The sequence below is a fragment of the Notolepis coatsorum genome, assembly GCF_963971535.1.
Source record: "Notolepis coatsorum genome assembly, chromosome: 6".
NCBI classification, from domain to species: Eukaryota; Metazoa; Chordata; class Actinopteri; order Aulopiformes; family Paralepididae; genus Notolepis; species Notolepis coatsorum.
In genome coordinates, this window is record NC_140170.1 from 93,826,252 (window position 1) to 93,848,521 (window position 22,270).

Genomic DNA, 22,270 nt, shown 5'->3' on the forward strand with positions numbered 1-22,270 from the left:
TATTATTAAATATAAAAATATAAATAAATGTTATACTTAGTTCCACCTAGGCTTGCCGCGGTAGTCAGTGATACCGGTGTCATTCTGTGTTCCACTGAGTAAATGAATTGCCTACCGCCCCCACCCCCACCAGGCTTTTGTAAGCTTTTTTTTTTTTAAACTTTGACCAGTCAGCTGGTTCTTTTAGCGTTTATCGCTTTTTCTGGTCAAGTATGACCGACAGAAACAGGTTGAATGGGGTATAGATCGGGGGAAAGACACTCTGAGAAAATACGGCGAGTCCGGGAGTCGAACTCGTGTAACCCAGATCCGTGACGCGCACGGTTGTCCCCGACGCCGAAATAGCGTCCGAGGTACGCGGTGAGCTACTGGAGCTCCCTTTTGTAAGCTTTTTAAGTATCAGTTTCACTTCTAGAGTAGATTTAACTTCACGTGAAGCAGAGAAATAAGACTCTAGAGAAGATTTTGATTTGATTTTATTACAGATCCCCACTAGAGATGACATGTTACACAACAATAGCAGAGGATTTATCAATATTTTGGATTTACTCCTCGACTGGAGAGGAGCTCAGATGATCAGTCCGGGAAAAGTATGTAGTGCATTAGTCTTTTTTTTCTCGGATCAGCTGTGAGAGAAAGTCCGCGGGAGAAAGTTGGTGTGTGTGTGTGTTCGTGTAGAGTCCAGCCCAGTGCAGAGTGTGCGGTTGTTAATTTGTTCTGTCCGCTTGTCATCATGCCTTCACAAGCTTCAACGGTTTATTCATCATCTAAATTTGGCAATACAAGCTTGATATTCAACGTTAAATATCAAAGTAAGGAAGTGTAAAGTAAAATAAATATATTGAGCATAAATGTGTAAAATGTGCAACCCCAGTTTCACCTATAGTGTCGTATGAGACGTATTCGTCATATGGCTGGATGTACCGAACCGTGACGTCCGTACCGTGAAGTCGCGGGACGAATACACGTACCGCTACACCCCTAGTGTGTAGTGATCTAAAAAGTTAAATGACATTATTACTCACAGGTGGGAAGCGCAGGCTGACCCAGTGGCCCTCTGAGATGTGGCGTTCCAGGAAGGTCTCCCGGAGGACCCCCTTCAGGCTACACTGCAGCCTCACTGCCTGCTGCTGGACCTGAGTCTCCTCCTCTTGCAGCACCTTGAAGATCTGCCAATGGGAGAATGACCACAACACTACAGATGAAACTGGGATATGAATTAATGAACATTACATTTATATAGCACTTTTCTAGACACTCAAAGCCCTCCCCACAATGTAGGGTGGAAATTGTCTCCTTCACCACCACTGGTAGCATCCAACCTTGGGCTATGCAGGCTCAATGGCTGCCATACACTGGCACCAGGCACACATCACACTACACATTGGCTGAAAGGCTCAGGAGACATGGATTAATATCAGCCAATTAAGGGGAAGGAATGATTAGGTGGCCTCGATGTCAGAGACCTGATTGGGAATTTGGTCGGGGAACCTACTCTTTGTAGACACTCTTGGTTCTTTAATGACCAAATTCAGTCAGGACCTCGGTTTAGCGTCTCATGTGAAGGACGGCCCTCGCCGCTGTACGGTGTCCCTATCACTAACATTGTGACTGACATGTCCAGAGGACAGAGTGCCCCCTGCTGGACAACAACACCACTTTCTGACAACGGCCTTGACCGGGGCTCCAACCGGTCACAGTGTAGCCACACTGCCGGACATGTACAGAGATGTACTGCAACCCACTGGTGTAGAGGTTGAAAAGTGTGTGTGTGTGTGTGTGTGTGTGTGTGTGTGTGTGTGTGTGTGTGTGTGTGTGTGTGTGTGTGTGTGTGTGTGTGTGTGTGTGTGTGTGTGCATGCAAGCGTGCGTGTGATGACAACCAATGCTGACAATAGCTTAGGGAGTAGGGATGTCGGATATTATCGGCCTACCGATATTATCGGCCGATATTGGCATTAAAATGTGATATCGGAAAATATCTGTATCGGTTTTCAAAAAATTAAATAAAAATAAAAATATTTTTTTTTACATTTCTATAGAAATGATGTCCGATATTATCGGCTTACCGATATTATCGGCCGATATCGGCATTAAAATGTGATATCGGTATCGGAAATTAAGAGTTGGACAATATCGGTATATCGGTATCGGTAAAAAAGCCAATATCGAGCATCCCTAGTAGGGAGGCCTATAATATATAAAAAAAAACACAACATATACAGTAAGTATGGGATCAAACACAACATTAATGTGATAACTGGACAACACTGGAATAATATGAGGTGGACAGCCATGGTGAATGCAACAGCATATTCTCCGGTTTAGTAGAGGGCAGTCCACCCTCCAGCAGAGGGCGCTCCAAAGCCTGCATGCATTTCTAATCTCACACTCGTTGCAGGGGTCATACTTTATGTGTTGCCAACATACATTTTCCAGAGTTCACGTGGAAATTTGTGCCCTCTTGGCGATTCATGTGTTTTTACAGTTAAAGTGTTTGATTAAGATATTCATTGTCATATCAGTCAGGATTATACCATATAACTCAAATCCGTCTCCACGAGAATCATTTTGAAAATCTGTCCAAACTTTAATAGCCGACACTAAACTGTTTATTGAATTAGGCGTTGTGAGTGTGTCACACTGAAATCAATGGGGCGTAAATGATGACGGCTATAAAGGAAACATCCAGGCCATATGGACACTTTGCTACAACGTGCTTCAATTCCAGGCCCTGCTGTGTCCGTCCCACAGTATCATCTAAATGTGCTTCAATTCCAGGTCCTGCTGTGTGTGTCTACTATACGTCCCACAATATCATCTCAATGTGCTTCAATTTCAGGGCCTGGTGTGTCTACTGTACGTCCCACAGTATCATCTTGATACACACAAACATTAGTCTAATTCTATAATAGGACCCACCTATTCAGCTATAAATTAATGTAATCCGTGAAGAATGCCTATGACAACTTGTGAGTGGCTACGGCTATATCAGACCCATAGCCGGGACAATATATTACCTACCTATGATATTACATGACCCATCATACCAAAAGTATGTAGGAGAAAAAGAAAATGGCAGGTGCGTGCGAGCACAACACTCGCACAACTTTTTCAAACCGCCTCTTACTGGGTGTAGGGTCTTGATAACAGCAATGAAAGGAACAACTAGCACCCATAGATAATGTCCTTAATAGTAGTTATTTCAATGCGTGGGCAGCAGAATGGTACAACGAACGGATGCCTTTCAGCCAGAGAGGCCTTGTGAAGGCTGTGTGTTGAAACGTGTCCATTTGCCGTACCTTTCTGTTGCCCACACATTACAATAACTAAGGACATTCATTCATTCATTCATTCATTCATTCATTCATTCATTCATTCATTCATTCATTCATTCATTCATTCATTCATTCATTCATTCATTCACTCATTCATTCACACCTTTATTTCAAACTCAAAGGACCATTTAGGTTGTGCTCATCTGCAATGACGTTGGGGACATTATCCGCGAGTGCAGGTCGATGCTTTCATCATTGCTCATAGCGTTGTGCACACGAACCATTGTGGAGAAACAAAGAAATAAACTGTATGGAACACTGATCTATTCTATTTGGTTATATCTCCTCCTAGAGAGCTCTGTCACTCTCCTGGTAGACAAGGATGCGAGTGGAAGAAACAGAGTTGAAGACTGTTCAGCGCGGTGCTGTGCCTACTCCAGCAAAATAGGATCATTCAGGAAGTTCTCTGTATAAAATACACGATAAGAATCAATGCCATATTGATGAGGGATGATAGCTTGTCCAAGGTTTCTCCTGCCCAGTGCACATCTACCAAGTCTGCAGAGGGAAATCCAAAACGACACGTAACAATCATAATGTGGCTATACATCTTTGATGAGCAGGGTGAAGGAGTGTAGAATGAACAAGTGTTTTGTTTTGTACTGGTGCAATAGTCGCATGGTGGGTCAGACGGTTCACCTCACTGTATGCAGCACGCAGGTGGACTGGCAGGCTGCGTTTTAATTTAAGTGACCGGGTCAACTCCCGTAGCGTGAAGGGCTTCAGGATCTCACTGTTGCTTCTGCCTCCTACCCTCACGATGCCCTCTGGCAGAAACCTGTGGATGCCTGCAAGACGGAGGAAAATCATTAGCGTCAGATTGACCAATTCAAACATAGACTTTATGTCCACTGCATACACAGCAGGGGGCTTCAAACGAGGGACGCTTCACATAAGCAGTATACTGTACATAACTGGAGTGCTGGACTCTTATCACTGGACTATCTTGTGTTTTGTACTTTTTTATATTATAGTGTATATAGATACTGGACTGTATAGGACTGTGAAGCTATGTATCCCCCACCCTGTATCCCCCCCCATGCTGCTTTGACACCCGAATTTCCCCAAGGGGATTAATAAAGGATCATCTTATCTTATCTTACATAGCAGGAATTTAATGTAAAAACAAAGGTACCTAGGATTCTTGCCCAGTTACACTTGAGGAGATCGGGAAGGATCGTCAAATCACACATCACAAATGTATTCAGCTGCAGAGGTGTAATGGGAGAGATGATCACAGTGTGACTCACCCTCAAGGAACTGATCCAGGGCATGGTTAGTGTAGCACACTACTAGCATAGGGGCATTGTTCAACACATTGGTCCAAAGGGCCTCATTGGTCAACAGAGCCTGGGCGATCTTCAGACCGACATAGGTTTTTCCTGATGAAGGAGAGAATATTAGATATTAGATCAAAGTTATAGTTCAAGTTCAAGTTTTGTTTTATTTGTCACACTAAAAGTAGATTTTTTTGCTGTGCGTCATACTACTCATACGACAACTATTTTGTTGTCGTATTTATTAAAACACATTTGTACTTGGACAGCAGATCCATCAAGTCGTCCCCTTGGTAAAGAACTAATTAATATTAATTTGTGAGTTCATTCAATTCATTCATCAACCAATCAGTCAAAACCATTCATGCATTAATTTGTTCTTACATCCATAAATTAACTTTTGTTCAACTAATTATAGAGACAGACACACCTGGTTAACTGCATTATTCTGCATTAGTGTCAAAAGGAAAGGCTCTCTATACTATATGAACCTCATCATTCGTTCATTATTTGATTCATTCATCGGTGCCACCAGGTATTCATTTGAGGGTCAGCTCCTTATTAAGAGCCAGGATAACCGTTTGAGATTAATTTATTCATCATTTGATTCATTAATTTGTGCACCATTCATTAATTCAGTCAGTCCATCATCCATTGAATCCTCCATCCATCCATCCATCCATCCATCCATCCATCCATCCATCCATCCATCCATCCATCCATCCATTCATCTCAACCCAAACTAGTGCACTGCAACCTTGCCCAGGCCCGACGGGGCCCGGCCCGGCCCGGCGGGTTCGGGCTGGGTAGGGCTTTTTTTTAATAAATAATTCAGGCTCGGCCGGGCCCGGGCACCGCCGTTTTTTTTTTTTTTCATATAACTAGGGTTATAGGATAACCTTCGTTTTAAGATTCGCTTTCTCTTTTGCGCCAGAGAAACATTTGGATGTAATTACTGCAGCGCGCAGGGAGAACTCAGGGGACAAGTTCAACTCGATTGGTTGTGTTGGAATATAGCCAGTTGGCGAACGTTTTAATTTGTTCTTGGGATGTATGTAGCCGGTTTTGTTAACGGTGTTCAACGCGTTGCTGACGTCGTGGTGAGTGATATGTTTATTATTTGCTGGGTCGCGACTCGCTACCTGTTTTGTTGTGATTTTCATTACGTTGCTCTGCTCGAAATCTGATTTCTGTTTTCTGTTTGTTTGTTTGACTGAGTAGGCTATTGTGTGTCGTGTGTGTGTGTGTGTGTGTGTGTGTGTGTGTGTGTGTGTGTGTGTGTGTGTGTGTGTGTGTGTGTGTGTGTGTGTGTGTGTGTGTGTGTGTGTGTGTGTCAAAGAAGATTCTATAGCCTTCAATACGTTTTACGAGGCTGATGTGTGAGTCAGTCTATATAAGCGAGCACTGGGAGACGGCATTGCGAAACAGGCTATGTAAATGCTTCTTAGTTTTGTTTATTTATTACGTTCATATAAAACCGTGTTTCGAATATTTAAAACAAATACAAAAAAAATTATATTTTAATAATAATAATAATAATTTTTTTCTGGTTTTCACGCGGGCTAGGGCTTAAAATATTATTTACAGTCGGGCTTATTTTCGGGCAGGGCCTGAAGTTCACGGGCTCGGGCAGGGCTCGGGCTTTATTTCAAGGCCCTTGCAGACCACTAACCCAAACCTCTGAAGGACCTTATGGTGTCTTACCAGTGCCTGGAGGCCCCTGTATGATGGACAGCTCCTTGGTGAGGGCCAGCTGCAAGGCTCTCATCTGAGACTCATCCAGCCCCAGTTCCTCCATCGTGGGCCAGGCCTCCGGCTCCAGGCTGTGAAAGGGCTGCATGCTGCTCTGGGACTCAGGTTCAGCTATTGATGCCAGGTTGTAGGTATCTCCCCTGTCCAGGTAGGCCGGGGGGCGCACATCTGGATTGCACTCCACTATGTACCTGGTGGTGTTACAGATGGATGGAATTCATTAGAATGTATTGTCTATCGGTCTGAAATGTAAATAAAAGGGCTCCTGTTCCGCGATGCCTATTTCTAACCAGTTTAGGGTTGGGTTATAAAGCTTTCCAAGAGTCCAATATAAATCCCTGAATAAAGGTTGATGTTATCATGTATGAAACAATGTTGCCACCTCTGACCTCTCATAAATTAGTTGTGACTTGCTCTGCATAGGAAGAGAAGGTTGCAAAACAAAAATGTTATCGACTGATGACTGTTGATTACAACATTTAGCAGACATAGTTATATCTGCCATGCAGGTCATTGGGTCTCATTCTCGAACGAAGTTACGACAAAATATCTCGTCTTAGCCAGATTTCGGCCTATTTAAGACATATTAGGGCTGGGAGTGGGAGTCCTCAAATTTTCCTGAGATCTTATTTGAGAGCAGATCTAAGAGTGCTGAGGAGCACACTTAAATATGCTCTCAGCCCACGATCAAATCTCATGATTGATTGACTAATTTAAAATGTTATTATAACTTGACAGACTGTGTTCTCATAGTGATTCCTTCACGTCAACGCTACAGGCCTCCTTGGAATTAATTACTTAATCATAATTAAAATAAATATGACAATATTTGTACGATAAGAAATTACGAATTTGATGTCGGAAAAATAAATAATATGGATTCATCTGATCACAGGGCAGCTGGATTAACCATATCTGAACCAGCTATTTTGGACAAATAATTACTCAGATATTCAAACACAATTATGCAATTATTGTGAAATGATTGAAAATAATAATAATTTAATGCCTTCTGTGGAATTTGTATTTCTTATTTGTTACACATCTGTTTTAATGATTAATTATATACATTTGAAAGAATGCAGGTCAACATGCAATGTATCCCATTGATTGGTATACAATGGGACAGACCTTTGTTTGATTGATTGATTGAAAACTTTATTAACAGATTGCAGAATGGGTACAGTACAGTACAGCTCAATTACATAAGGGGATGCAGACCAGAGAAAGAATTTCGTCTTGTTTACATCAGGGTCCCCCATTTTCAATTCATCATAACATATATGACACACATGACACAGATAGACAGTACTGCTACATATACATTTATGACATACCAGATTTGCAAATACAGTACTGTTTGTGATACAAAAAGAGTCCAGAAAAGAGAGTACATTTGACGTAGAAACTGTTGGAGGAGGTTGGGTAAGAGGGGTGGGTGGGGGATAGCCTTACACTGTACAAGCAAAACTGTACATTGGAATATTGACAAAACCATACTTGGTCATTTACTATACATTGGAGGGGGTTGATATAGCTATAAACCTGCATTCCTTCGAATATATCATTAATCAATTAAACTTATATTGAAATACACTATATATAGCCTATACACCAACACTGAAATGACAGTGGATAAATAAATAAGAACTAAAACTAATCGGTGGAAATAGACAGCATTAATATTCCATAGCAAGTCTTGTGTGCGCCTACGAATGAACAGTAGCCTATAGGCTTAATTATGGAATAATAAGCCATATACTGCGTTCATTCATTACGCCCGCCGTAGGCTATGTATATTATATGTCATTCATTCATTCATATACAGTACTGCGCGCGCGCGTGTGTGTGTCTGTGTGTGCGCGCGCGCTGCGGCAGGTGTGTACCGCGAGCTGTATATGATGCCAATACATTAATCTAATCTAGTTTTGATGGGCGCAAGCGTGATTACGAAACCTAGCCGCATTTCTCGGAGACGCTCTCTGAATAGCACTGACTGACGCTAGGTTTCGTAATCACGCGGCTCGCAAAGCACTTCCGCCATTCCATTTCACACAGCTGCGTCATCAGTTGCCTTATAAGGAGCTATGGAGGCGGTGTTTTGTATGCAAATGAGCTGAACGGGAATGCGCTTTGGAGTTTACGACAGAATGCCATTCTCCAAGCAGATATCAGATCATATAATTTCTGCAACCGTTTCAGCCACTTAAGACATATCTCCAGCACGTTCAGGACTCAGAGTGTACTTGTCATAGATTATGTCTCAGTGGTTCTAAGATAAGTCTTCCAGAATATATCTTTGAAAAATGTTCGGGAATGAGACCCATTGTCTTGATGGACCGATACTGGAGTTGGCTTCGAGTGGAGAACTTTGTTATATCAACTAACCCACGTATCACACACAAACCTACACACCATCACAGCTCACACAAACCTATACACCATCACAGCTCACACAAACCTACACACCATCACAGCTCACACAAACCTACACACCATCACAGCTCACACAAACCTACACACCATCACAGCTCACACAAACCTACACACCATCACAGCTCACACAAACCTACACACCATCACAGCTCACACAAACCTACACACCATCACAGCTCACACAAACCTACACACCATCACAGCTCACACAAACCTACACACCACCATCACAGCTCACACAAACCTACACACCACCATCACAGCTCACACAAACCTTAAAACCTACACACCATCACTATCACAGCTCACACAAACCTACACACCATCACTATCACAGCTCAGCTCACACAAACCTACACACCATCACAGCTCACACAAACCTACACCATCCCAGCTCACACAAACCTACACACCATCACAGCTCACACAAACCTACACACCATCACTATCACAGCTCAAACAAACCTACACACCATCACTATCACAGCTCAAACAAACCTACACACCATCACTATCACAGCTCAAACAAACCTACACACCATCACTATCACAGCTCATACAAGTTGTGAAGGAGGATTTCAGTCTCAACCTCAGCCCCATGAGCTGAGGGCTAACATCTCTGTTGTGCATCCACATCAAATATTTGCTTCATTCATGAGTCCTTCAAGGGCCACATATACAGGACATAAAATGTAGGGGAATAGGCCTACCATGATACTCTTTTGGAAGCACCATGAAACTTATTTGTAAAGTCTTCTATGTTGCACTCTTAAAGATTAATTTTTTTGGCGTTTTATCGCTTTATTTCTACTGGGCAGTCCAGTAAGGAGAGACAGAGGAGGAATGGGAGACAGAGTGGGGGGAAGTCATTCGGCAAATAACGACGGGTTCGGGAGTCGAACCCGGGTCGGCCGTGTCACGGCTGAGCGCGCTATGTGGTTCGCCACTGGGGCGCCCTATGTTGCACTCTTGAGAGCAATGTAGGGTTAAAGACTAAAGTTCCAAAAGGAAGGCGTCGCCCAACAAACTGTAAATGGGTTTCCCCCTCATAAAATGTATTATCTTCAAGTAATGAATAGCTGTGGGAGGGCACTGAGAGAACAGACCAGATAAACCTATGAAATAATGTATGTGTGGCAGCTGATCAGGACTGCCCGTAGTTATATAACATAACGACAACTAAGACTCTATTTTATGTTTTGTTGTTGTTTGTTTTTTAATTATTATATATTTTATTGTATTTCTTTAGTATTTAGGATCAATTATTTTGTACCATTTTTGTAAAAGAACGACACTGGACACCCATGTAACAACCATATCAGCCCCTCAACACACACACACACACACACACCTGCAGCAGAGACATGAAGTATATCTTGTGGGAATATTCCTTTGTCTGTCATTGACATTTACATTTACATTTAGTCATTTAGCTGACACTTTTATCCAAAGCGACTTACAAGTTCTGTACGACAAGTCATCAGGAAGGGAACAACTCTATCAGCTGAGTAACAATGTTCATCAAAGTGTTGCGTGTTACAGTGTAGGTTAGTTTATTAGGACAAGTGCATGACAGTACGGTTGGTTAGGGTTAGATAAAAAATATATATATAATGTATTTCAGATAATGGTTGAAGAAGTTTTAATTTGGAGTTAGGGTCATACTGCATTTGAGCACTGGCAGCACAAGAGGCAGTAGGGACGCATATGAAACCATCCTCCCATGATGCCTTATCAAAGAGCATACAGGAATTTAATTAGAACTAAGACCTTGAACGTGCAATACTCCTCTGGTTAGGAGTGAGACACCGGCAGATCCTACACTTCCTTTCACACACCCACACAAACATGTGCACAAACACACAGGTACTGATACACACAGGCACGCATACCTCTGAAAAGGCAAATCTTCCTCCTTCACCTCCTGAAGGCCCTCCAGAACGTAACGGTACGCCTCAAAGTATGCCGTGGTCTCCACCATCAGGAACGCCTGGCCTGTCTGTAGAATGTAGTGAGGTTTTATATGGAACCGTTAGGTCTTATTTTCTCTCAACAAGAATTCCCCATGTAAAGTTGTTTAGATATGAGGGCAATACATTGTATAGGTCTAGCCTGCATCAGTACTGTATATACCTTTTACATATCTGTAGATAGTATACTATTTCTATATCTGTACATATCCTACTCTTACTAGTTACGCTGCTGGCCAGTATGACTACTGTCTTTACACCTGTATCACTGTACATATTATACTACAACACTGTACATACATCTGATTAGTACTACACTCAGTAGTACTAATTAGTATATTGTGTACCCAGTTTAATCACCTGTACATTGTATATTGCTGTTTCACTTTACTGCTACCTTTGCACTCTGGTTGGATGCCAAACTTGGTTGTACACTGTACTTGTGCTGTATAATGACAATACAATTTGAATCTAGTCTAATCTAATCTAATCTAATCTAATCTAATCTAATCTAATCTAATCTACTGCAGGATCTCTCAAACAATGCATCTTGGAAACAGGAGGCAGGAGCAACAGTGCAGCAGTAATGCAGAAAGCATGAAAAAATATATTAGACAGAGACATAGGTACAGCTTAATAATCAGGGTAGTGGACTGCCCACTGTACTGCACCTACCTCCACTGTGGCCAGCTTGTGCCTGCTCTCCTCTGAGAAGATGACCTGGACTAAACCTCTCTCAAGCTCCTCAGGCTGACGGTCCGACACCGTGGCAAACAGGAAGCTCTGAAACTCATCACAGGAGAGGCAAACCAGGGAGCCATAGATCAACCTCTTCGAGTTCTGCCAGCGCACAAACTGTGGGAAAGCAAGAGAGGGGGGTAATTGTAAATGATGTGGTTTATTTAATTTTCATAGTTAAAGATTTAATACACCTATGAAAATGTGTGATTGTGTCTTGTGCTATTTTATCATGTTTCTAATATGTAATGTAACCATGAGCCATGGACAATTACAGTTTCTAAAGTGGCCTGTATCAAAATCTGAAGTTCCATAAGCCCATAAAAAATAACAGGATTCTAGTTCATCTGAATCATGATTAATAACCTACTGTGTAGAATTTGTGTTTTCACTGCAGAACCAGTACAATGATCATATAAACCTTTGCTGTTGTATTACTAAAATATCAAAACAGTAAAAAAAAATCCAAAAGACTGACCTGCAGAGGCTCAGGGTTAAAATGAAGCATATAGGCCATGCCCGCCTGGGTGCACATCGGCACGACCAGTTGTGTATCATAATACACCCTGATGTCATCAAAGCGCTTCCCCTTCATCGGGCCGTTGCTTTGTCCCCCTCCCAGGCGGTTAAAGAGCAGCTGCTGGATCCCCTCACGGAGTGGCCGGACAAAGTCCTCTCTCAGCAGCCGGAAGTGGGTGTCGAGGTACAGCTGGGTGCTGATGTAGCGCCGGGAGGTGAGGTTGGTTCTGAGGAAGGGCCTCTGGTCCTGGTGGAACTCTTCCGCGGTCGGGTAGATGGGCAGGGTCCTGAAGTCCTGCCCCGTCTGCCCATCTGTTGGGAAGGGAAGTGGATGTGATGGAATTCATCCATACAGCAGCACTGTACATAAGGCTGCTTGTAGCTGTGATCTTATGAACATCAGAGCACCCTTAAACTTACAGCTCTTACTTCACTGATTGCCTTCAAGAATATACTCAACACCCTCTTAGTAGATCCCTCCTGCTCTTGCTGATACCCCAGTTTCACACTTACATTCACCCTCTCACACACAACATGCAAGTACTCATTCATCTTCATACTCGCACCTAGACACACGCATCTGTTTGCATACACATGCGCGCACACAAACAAATACACACACACATACACATACATTCCCCCCCCCCCCCCCCGCCCCTACTCCTCCCCTGTTTATTGCTTTGGTACATAGGCTGTGCATGTGTTTATTTGTTTATGATTCATGATTGTATTAACTGTATTATTATTTTATTATTAATATATAATCTTTTTTTGTTTTGTGTATTCCTGTTGGGGCCTCTTGGACCAGATCGACATTGTAAATAAGAAACCTGTTCTTAGGGCGCCCGAGTGGCGCACCGCATACAGCACTACGGTGCAACACGGCCGACCCGGGTTCGACTCCTGGACCTGGTGATCTTTGCCGAATGTCTTCCCCGGTCTATCTCCCATTCCTCCTCTCTCTCTCTCTCTACCGCAATGCCCGGTAGCAAAAATCAATGAAAACATAACTTGTCCGAAAGGACAAGTAACATTTAAGAAACCTGTTCGTAACGTTTTATCTGGCTAAATAAAGGTAATAATAAGCATCACTGCTTTCATTTTACAACTGTAAGATATTAGATCCGAGGAGCTGTAAATCAACATGTAGACTTAAAAAAATAAAAATAAAACATCCATTAAATACAGACACCAAGGAACATTACCTGGGTTATCGCCTCCGTTGGGTAGGAGGGCGTAGCTGTCCCTGTCTGAACGGAGAGTCCCCTCCCTGGAGCGCTCCTGGAGGTGGTTCACCAGGCCCTGCATACTCTCCAGCTGTTCCATTGTCTGAGGCTGGACGTCCACACCTGATGCCCGCAGGCTGTTGATGGAGGCTTGGAGCAGGGCCACCAGCATGGACACCGCCTGGACCGAGCTGGCCGGGTAAGTGCTGAGCACCTGATCACAAACATCACAGAGGGGCTTTTATTAGTGGATGCTATGATGAAAACATGTTTCGGTCTCTGTCATGATTGATGCTTACTTGACACATTTCTCATTTGTTTGTTCATTCATTTATTCATTCACTCACTCACTCACTAATGTATTCAATCAATCAGTCAGTCATTCAATTAATTTATTAATTAATCAAACAATCATTCATTGAAAGATAGGTTGATTAATTCATTTTTGCACTTATTAATTCATTCATTCATCCATCCATTCCTCCATTCATTAATTCGTTTACATTAGACAGAAGAGTCAGGATGTTGTCTAGGTGCTGTGGGTACTGCTCCCTGCGGCCGGGGTTGGACTCTGAACCCATGCCTGCTACGTAATGGGGCAGGACGGTGCGGAGGAACCCTGAGTCTTTCACCACGCCGGCCAGGTGCTGCAGAGTACCCCTGTCTGTCCGTGCCTGGAAGGCCTTGCATAGAACCAGGCACAGGAGCTGGACCAGGTCCTGCCTCATCTCGCTCTCTGCCAGGTGGACCTTCAGGTTGGGGTTGGTGGAGAGGGTGATGGCAACTTCGGACGGGTCCTTCTCAGAGAGCTCTTCTAATGTTTTGAATCCCAGTCCACGGGCCTTCCGGGTGTCGTCTCTTTGGCCTCTTTCCCCTGCAGCACCTCCTCTTCTCTCTCCTCCTGCTCCCTCTGCCCCATATCCCCCTCTCCTCTGAATCCCATGGTTTTCTCCCCCTCTCTCTCCCCTGCCTCCTCCTCCGCCTCCCCTTGTCGCTCCTCTTTCACCTCCTCTCGCTCTCTCTGCTCCTCCTCCTCTCTCTGCGCCTCTCCCTCTGTCTCCTCCTCCGCCTCCCCTCCTCGCTCCTCTTTCACCTCCACTCCCTCTCTCTGCTCCTCCTCCTCTTTCTGCGCCTCTCCCTCTGTCTCCTCCTCCGCCTCCCCTCCTCGCTCCTCTTTCACCTCCACTCCCTCTCTCTGCTCCTCCTCCTCTTTCTGCGCCTCTCCCTCTGTCTCCTCCTCCGCCTCCCCTCCTCGCTCCTCTTTCACCTCCACTCCCTCTCTCTGCTCCTCCCCCTCTCTCTGCGCCTCTCCCTCTGTCTCCTCCTCCGCCTCCCCTCCTCGCTCCTCTTTCAGCTCCTCTCCCTCTGTCTGCTCCTCCTCTCCCTCCACCCGCCCCTCCCATCCCAAGCTCTCGTCCCTCTCCCCTTCCTTCCTCTCTTTGACCTCTCCCTCTCCCACCTCGATTTCTCCCTCGTCCGCCCCCTTCTTCTCCTCCTCCTCCTCTCCCGCCTTGGCCTGCTGCACCTCCCCTTCTTGCAGCCAGCTCTGCCCTATCATTCTCTCCCCTGTTCTCACCTTCATTGTGCCCATTTAAACATGGGCCATTAACATGATCTGCAAAGGGAAACATTGACACAGCCATGAAATGGTCATACCAGAGTCATTATTACATTTTGATTTTATTCTGATTTTAATTGCAGGATTGTATTGAATGGAGTTTGACCCCACCCCTAACTGCTCAGTGCAGACGTGATGGGGAACCATATTGTGTACCTCTCATGTGATTTTCGTGGTCAGGTGGTCCTAGTCTCAGCCTGTCCATGCCGGTATACAGGCAGACACCTGGGATATGTATATCAGCTCCTCTGGTGCTCGCTGAATGGAATAACAAGAATGAAATGAAGAGAAAAGAAATGTAATATTAGGTTTGATATTATTCACACCTATTTTCTAAGGGATTATCTGCGCATAGCTAAATGTAGTACTAGGAACTAGGCAAAATCTGCATATGGCTCGCCGACAACAAACTATCATTACACCTGGGCAAAACAGAGTCCATTCTCTTCGGTTCAAATAACAAACTCAGCAAGACCGACGGCTTCTCAGTTACAGTGGGTGACAATATTGTCACAAGGAAAGATGAAATTACCTACCTGGGCTCCATCCTAGAGGCTAATCTTTACTGTGACAAAATGGCATCCAATGTAATAAAAAAAGTCAACCAACGAACTCGATTCTTGTACCGGATCTCCTCTCTGGTAAACAAGAACACCCTGAAGGCAGGAGCACTCATACAAGGGTACTACGACTATGCTTGCACCTCATGGTACCAAAGCACCTCAAAGGCGCTAAAAACAAAATTACAAACATCTCAAAACAAACTGGTCAGACTACTGCTGCTTGACCTTACTCCTAGAACCCACCTCACCCCTGCCCACTTTGACAACCTAGGATGGCTTAGAGTAGACGACAGAGTACAGCAACTTGCAATGGGCCTGGTCTACAAGATACACTACACGACCAAGGTACCCATGTACATATTCACTGACCTTTATGTACATGTCAAAATACTTCCCAAAGGTCAGTGAATACCACGATCACAACACCAGAGAGAGCTCCACAAATCATGTTAAACCCAGATTCGGCTCAAACAAGGGACTAAACACGTTTTGCAATTATGCCACATCAATGTGGAACGCCCTACCCAAAGCTGTAAAGGAATGTGAATCACTACCCACTTTCAAAACCACTCTCAAAGAACACCTACGGGAGACTGCAATTCGAAACTGGCCCCTGTAAATGTCCTAACCCAACCCCCTCCAATGTACAGTAAATTACCTAGTATGGTTTTGTCAATATTCCACCCAACCCCACCCAACCTCCTCCAATGTACAGTTTTTACGTCAAATGTATATACTCTCTTTTCTGGACTATTTTTGTATCACAAACAGTACTGTATTTGCAAATCTGGTATGTCATAAATGTATAGATGTAGCAGTACTGTCTATCTGTATGTCATGTATGTCATATATGTCCTGATGAATTGAAATGGGGGACCCTGATGTAAACAAGACAAAAGTCTTTCTCTGGTCTGCATCCCCTTAACAATTGTGTGTATTGAGCTGTACTGTACTGTACCCATTCTGCAATCTGTTAATAAAGTTTTCAATCAATCAATCATTGCCATACCTTGCTACCTGTCTATCTTTTTATGCCCGCTTATGCCTATTTTTTACTGTTGTGAAGCACTTTGAACTGCAACCTCTGTATGAAAAGTGCTATACAAATAAAGTTATTATTATTATTATTATTATTATTATTATTATTATTATAATCAATCAATCAATCAAAACTGTATTTATACTTTTACTTCAGTAAAGAATTGATGTAGGCCTACCCTACTTCAACAATCAATGCATGGGAGTTGATCATATTCCAGACTTGATAGTTGATAGCATACAGTAAGTGGTTATTCTTATGTGGTACATTGAAACACTGTAACAAACATGTACACCAACAGGCAACAGCAACACGTTTTATGCAATTAAACATACTCCTGCTATACACCACGTGTCTGCTATACGATTAGAGAAGTAGAATCTAATTGCACCAGAACAAGCCACCCATTTCCAAAGTTCAACCTCTGCCTACAGACCTGATATCATGATGGGCTTCATCAACTGACTTTTTACCAATGAGACAATCTGGCGATGTGTGCCCCCTGCTGGGATCAACACGCATCTGCATGTGAGAATAGGTTTCATTTCAGAAGAACGGCACCCTGGAAACAGAAAGCTACGTCTTTATTTATTATTTTATTGCCGTTTTCTCGTGACAACGACTTATTATTTCGTCATTTCGATATACAGTAGTAACAAAGGTCGTTTTCTCGTGATAACAGATTCATTTATTTCAGTCAATTGTTCAGTAATCAGTACAGCAACAGACAGCCAGCAGTGGCAGCGCTTGAAGGCTGAAATCAGGACGGCGTGATCACATGAACCAGCTCGCAATCATCTCCGAGTTCTGCACAACATGGTTCTGAACAAACGTATTCTTATATCGAGATAATGAAATAAATGAATCTGTTAGCACGAGAAAATGTACTTTATTATATCGAATAATAAGTCTGTTATTATCACGAGAAAACGGTAATGATATTATAAAAAATAAAATAAACACGGCCGTTCTCGGCGTCCGTAGTTAAATGATACATAGCATTATCATCACTAGAAAATCCACCCGCCCTCCCCGACTAACATACTGCACATTGATTGATTGATTGAAAACTTTATTAACAGATTGCAGAATGGGTACAGTACATCTCAATACATACAATTGTTAACGTTAAGGGGATGCAGACCAGAGAAATACTTTCGTCTTGTTTACATCAGGGTCCCCCATTTTCAATTCATCATAACATATATGACATACAGATAGTAGGCAGGCTACTGCTACATCTATACATTTTGACATACCAGATTTGCAAATATACAGACATACTGAGTACAGTGCACTGTCGCACATTGTTATAGTGTTATTTTGTAGATAAAGATGTATAATATGGGCACAATGGTATAGCCATGATTGCACAAGATATTCTCGAAGACACTGATGTCACGAGACCGCCGCAATAAAATATACCAGCAGTAGTCTCAACGTGTAAGCCTATCCTATAGAGAAATACACTTCAATTACCCCCCCCCCCCCCCCCCTCCGGTTACTATACCTACAGTAAAGTATTTCCGTCCACAAAACATCGTCATTATTATTATTATTATTATTATTATTATTATTATTATTATTATTATTATTATTATTATTATTATTATTATTATGAATGTTAATATATACTATTGTTACACCCGCTGAGTTCCTAGCTCCCTGACCACTGAGTGTAGGTTTAATTAACCATATTTATTCATAAATCCTGGCTTTTGATCTCGTTGATATAGCCTCTGAAATCCTTCCTCAAATGAACACCAACAACAGTAATTATTCGCTTAGCATTCCCCCGATAATTCTCCAACGGTCGCACAGGCACATCCTAGTATTTACCTCTATAGTAGGATGTTTACCTCTATATTATCTTTAACTCTATGGCACGGTATTACCTCTATTACTTCTATGGTACATTTACCTCTACGTTAGTACATTTCCCTCTCTACTATTATTTACCTCGCTCGGCTGCTCCTCTGTGCGCGGCTTCCTGGTGAGTTCTCCACACTTTAATCTGACAGTTCAGAGAGACTGCAGCTCTTTAAACCAATGCTGTCGGGTCAGTTCAGTCACAGTGTCAGTTTCGTTTTCCCTTCGTCATACCGGCGAACGGAAACTAGAAAGGGTCCAGCTGCAGCGCCGGATAATACTCTCACTGGGCAAGCCTGTGGCAGCCACGAACCTACTTTCTATAGAAGCAGCTCGGCGGTTTGACTGATTGATTGAAAACTTTATTAACAGATTGCAGAATGGGTACAGTACAGTACAGCTCAATACATACAATTGTTAAGGGGATGCAGACCAGAGAAAGACTTTCGTCTTGTTTAGGGTCCCCCATTTTCAATTCATTCAGGACATATGACATACCGTACATGACATCAGGGGCGGTTCTAGCATCAGACCTTTAGGGGGGCTCAGCCCCTAGAGCAGTAGCATAATTTCACTAAATGCCATGGTCAGGCAAGGGAGGGTGCAGGGGCGGGGGGGTAAAGGCAGTAGCGGTGCCAGCAGTGGTGCAGTGGCAAATTGACAGTAGGTCAAACGCTCCACGCGCGTGCGCGCGCATGCACAGTTTTTTTTGGCTGCTCTCGTCCTGCAGCTGGATACTATTGCCTCACAGCGCGGCCGTCAGCGCGCGGCCCAGAGAGCGCCGCTGGCTCTGCGGCTCTGCAGCTGCATGCTTCTCCGGGAGTCCGGTTGGATAATGCCATGTAAAAAGCGATTGCGCGTACTTCAGCCTCAGTGACCGAGGTATAACGCCGTTATACCGAGTTATACCAGCACTGCACCACTGGGTGCCAGAGAATTGGCCTCGGGGGAGCTTTGGGGGGGCTGGATTGTTTATAGCAGGTGCTAATGAATTTTAATGCAACAAACAAAATAACGGCTAATATAGGCTAGGGGTCGGCTATTAGGTTTGGCCACGGGCCAGATTTTCCACAAGCCCTTGCTTGGCGGGCCAGGATCAAAAACAATGGCTAATTTAATATACTGATATTGGAAAAAGACAAACTTTTTCTCTGGTCTGCATCCCCTTAACAATGTGTATTGCGCCGTACTGTATTGTACCCATTCTGCAATCTGTTAAATAAAGTTTTCATTCATTCATTCATTCATGAACAGCAGATCACCGCGGCGAGTGATGAACAGATCAGCATGAAAACACGACTCACCATACCTTGTTTGTTGTTAAGTCCTCCAAAATCCCTGCTAATGTTTGAAACATGTCACATATCCACTCGACATACTCATCACGCAAACCCACGATAATGTTGCCGTCTCTCTCTGCCAAATTTCTCAGTTCTTCGCTTGATATAATTAATACAAATGTCCAATATAACGGAATTCGTAATGTATTTTATATATAAATAAAATAAAAAACATAACTGGGAGGGGGGGCTTAGAGGGGGCTAAGCCTTTTTCAGAGGGGGCTTAAGCCCCTGCTAAGTTTGTGTATGTGTGTGTCCCCGACGAGGGAGAGAGATTGCGCACACACATTACACACACTTCTGCAGTCCCTCCCGCCGTCCCTCTCTCTCTATCTCGCTCTCTCTCTCTCTCCCTCTCACTCGTTCTCTGCCTGTGAAAACCCGTTTGAGGAAGTGTCGGGTTACACTGCACTACAACCATAGAGGGGGCGTTATTGCAGATCAATGCTATGTCGATGTCACAGAAACCGTCAAATCAGAACAGTTTAGTTGAGTGAGGGAAGATCTGGTGAACTCGAGACTAGACTGATGAGTCAATATGGTAATTAGAGACACAGACCCATTGATACTAACCTGTATTACTATAAAACCATGCTAAACACAGAAAAAAGGCATTTATAATGCATGTTCCCTTTAAATCAACTTTCCAGCCCCCTGTCAACTGTCAAATGATGTCAACTGTCAACCTGAATTAACATTCAGTATTCAATATGGTCTGATATTAACATTCAGTTCAATATTGTCTGATTCAATATTAACATTCAGTATTCACCTTTCCACATCAGAACGGTAGGCAAGGCACCTTGGTTGAGAAATGCAGGCTTCAATCTATGTTGTTTAGTCTATCTGTTCAGTACTGTTCAGTACTGTTCAAAGATGCACAATGAGATCTTCTTCTTCTTCTTCTTGTGAATTTCCAGCAGTGTAAACGCAACATGGCGTATTACTGCCCTCCTCAGTTCTAAAGGAAGCTAATCCTTCTTCTTCTTCTTCTTGTGAATTTCCGGCAGTCTAGACACCTTTCGGCGTATTGCTGCCTAACTACAATCTAGTTTACACTCTTCTTCTTCTTCTCATCTTCAAAACACATTACTATCGTCTCTGTCTCCTTCTTCTCTGCTCCTCTTGTCTGTCTCCTTCTTCTCTGCTCCACAATCCACAATCACAATCCAAACATCATCTCATCTCTCGAAGTGCCCCCCCAAGAGGGGGAACCCTCTTCTCTCTGTCCTCAATGAGCTCCACACCCTTCTTTCAATCATCACAATGAGATCTTCTTCTTCTTCTTTATATTTTCCGGCAGTGTAAACGCCGGAAATGTTTGATTATGACATCATACTGTGACATCACAAATGTTCTAGAATGTTATTATTATAATAATATGTGGTTGGCACTTCTTTATCGTTGCTATTGTAGTTAACTGTGGCAATTCTAGAGTTAATACATGTAAAAAATTGTATTCATTGATAACCCAAAAAAACCTTTTTCTACTTGAGGAGAGGATGTGTATATCTGTGTTTTAACTTTGTGTACACACTTACTGCCCATAATGGGAGTAGGTATGCATTACTCATAAATTGTTTCTGCTTGGGGAGAAGTCTTGGTTTTGGGGAGAGTAATATAGGGTTTCCAACCTGCTCTACTTCTAGAAACAAAACAGTGAACAAAATGTGTATTTTAGCAGCTTTAGGGGCTACAGGCGTGTAGTTCACCAGTTTGATAAGAATCTATTATTTGGGAAACAGAAAATACTCTGTTACACTATAACCACTTGTAGGGCTGGGCGATATGGCCAAAAATGATATCGCGATAACGATATAGATAACAATATCATATCACGCGATATCCATAATTATCTATATTGTTATAAGTATTAAAAAAAAATATGTATGTAGGGTATTAGATAGCAAGTATTAGGTATATATCTCGTATACTACATTTATTTAAATGGTGATTTCATTGGATGTTTACTGTTAATGCTTGTGTGTCTAATTTTATGTTATGTTTAAAAAATTATAAAAAAGAACTCCAGTTCTCAGGCTGCAGCTGGTTTGAAAGCGAAAGTAAACAGGCTTCTCTGCTGGCTGTGGCACCAGGGGAGTTGAACAGTTCTGGCTCTGCTCGTTTCTTTTCTATCTTTTGGTGCTTTTTTGGTGGACAAACCACCGCACATGTGCACCGTGACTCGTGACTGGAGACTAGCTCTGCTGGCACACATAGCCTACTGTGTACAAACGGTTTCAAACTGTATTTTACATTAGAAAGCAAACAAAATAAATGGACAAGAGAAAAATAAATCTCAATTTGGTCAGTATTGTCATTTGGACAAGCAAAGCCATTACTTTAAGTTGCAGGCAAGAAAGACAAGTCTGTCCACTGTCTCTGGGTTTAAAAAAATAAATAAAAAAAATCAGATATTATTTGTTTCCGATATTTTTTCCCCGATATCGATTATTCAAATATATCGCGATAATTATCGTTATATCGCCCAGCCCTAGCCAATTGAATGTGTAAACACCATGTCTCATGCCTCACCATAGTGTGAACAATATGTATATACCATCTTATATATCTTTACATATTGTT

The 22,270-nt window shown here is 42.9% G+C and overlaps 1 protein-coding gene across 1 annotated transcript in view; it reads right to left on the reverse strand.

Moving 5' to 3' along the window:
* znfx1 (zinc finger, NFX1-type containing 1) overlaps positions 1 to 14,106 on the reverse strand; it is a 59,507-nt gene extending 45,401 nt beyond the window's left edge. Inside the window, exons 1-9 of the mRNA XM_084316868.1 lie at positions 13,759 to 14,106; positions 13,235 to 13,469; positions 11,989 to 12,341; positions 11,448 to 11,627; positions 10,695 to 10,801; positions 6,319 to 6,557; positions 4,588 to 4,719; positions 3,977 to 4,125; positions 1,026 to 1,169 (exon numbers count right to left, since the gene is read on the reverse strand). Coding sequence (XP_084172994.1) covers positions 1,026 to 1,169; positions 3,977 to 4,125; positions 4,588 to 4,719; positions 6,319 to 6,557; positions 10,695 to 10,801; positions 11,448 to 11,627; positions 11,989 to 12,341; positions 13,235 to 13,469; positions 13,759 to 13,983 — 1,764 coding nt within the window. The 5' untranslated portion in view covers positions 13,984 to 14,106. The remainder of the gene's footprint in view (positions 1 to 1,025; positions 1,170 to 3,976; positions 4,126 to 4,587; positions 4,720 to 6,318; positions 6,558 to 10,694; positions 10,802 to 11,447; positions 11,628 to 11,988; positions 12,342 to 13,234; positions 13,470 to 13,758) is intronic.
* Between the last annotated feature and the right edge of the window lie 8,164 nt (positions 14,107 to 22,270).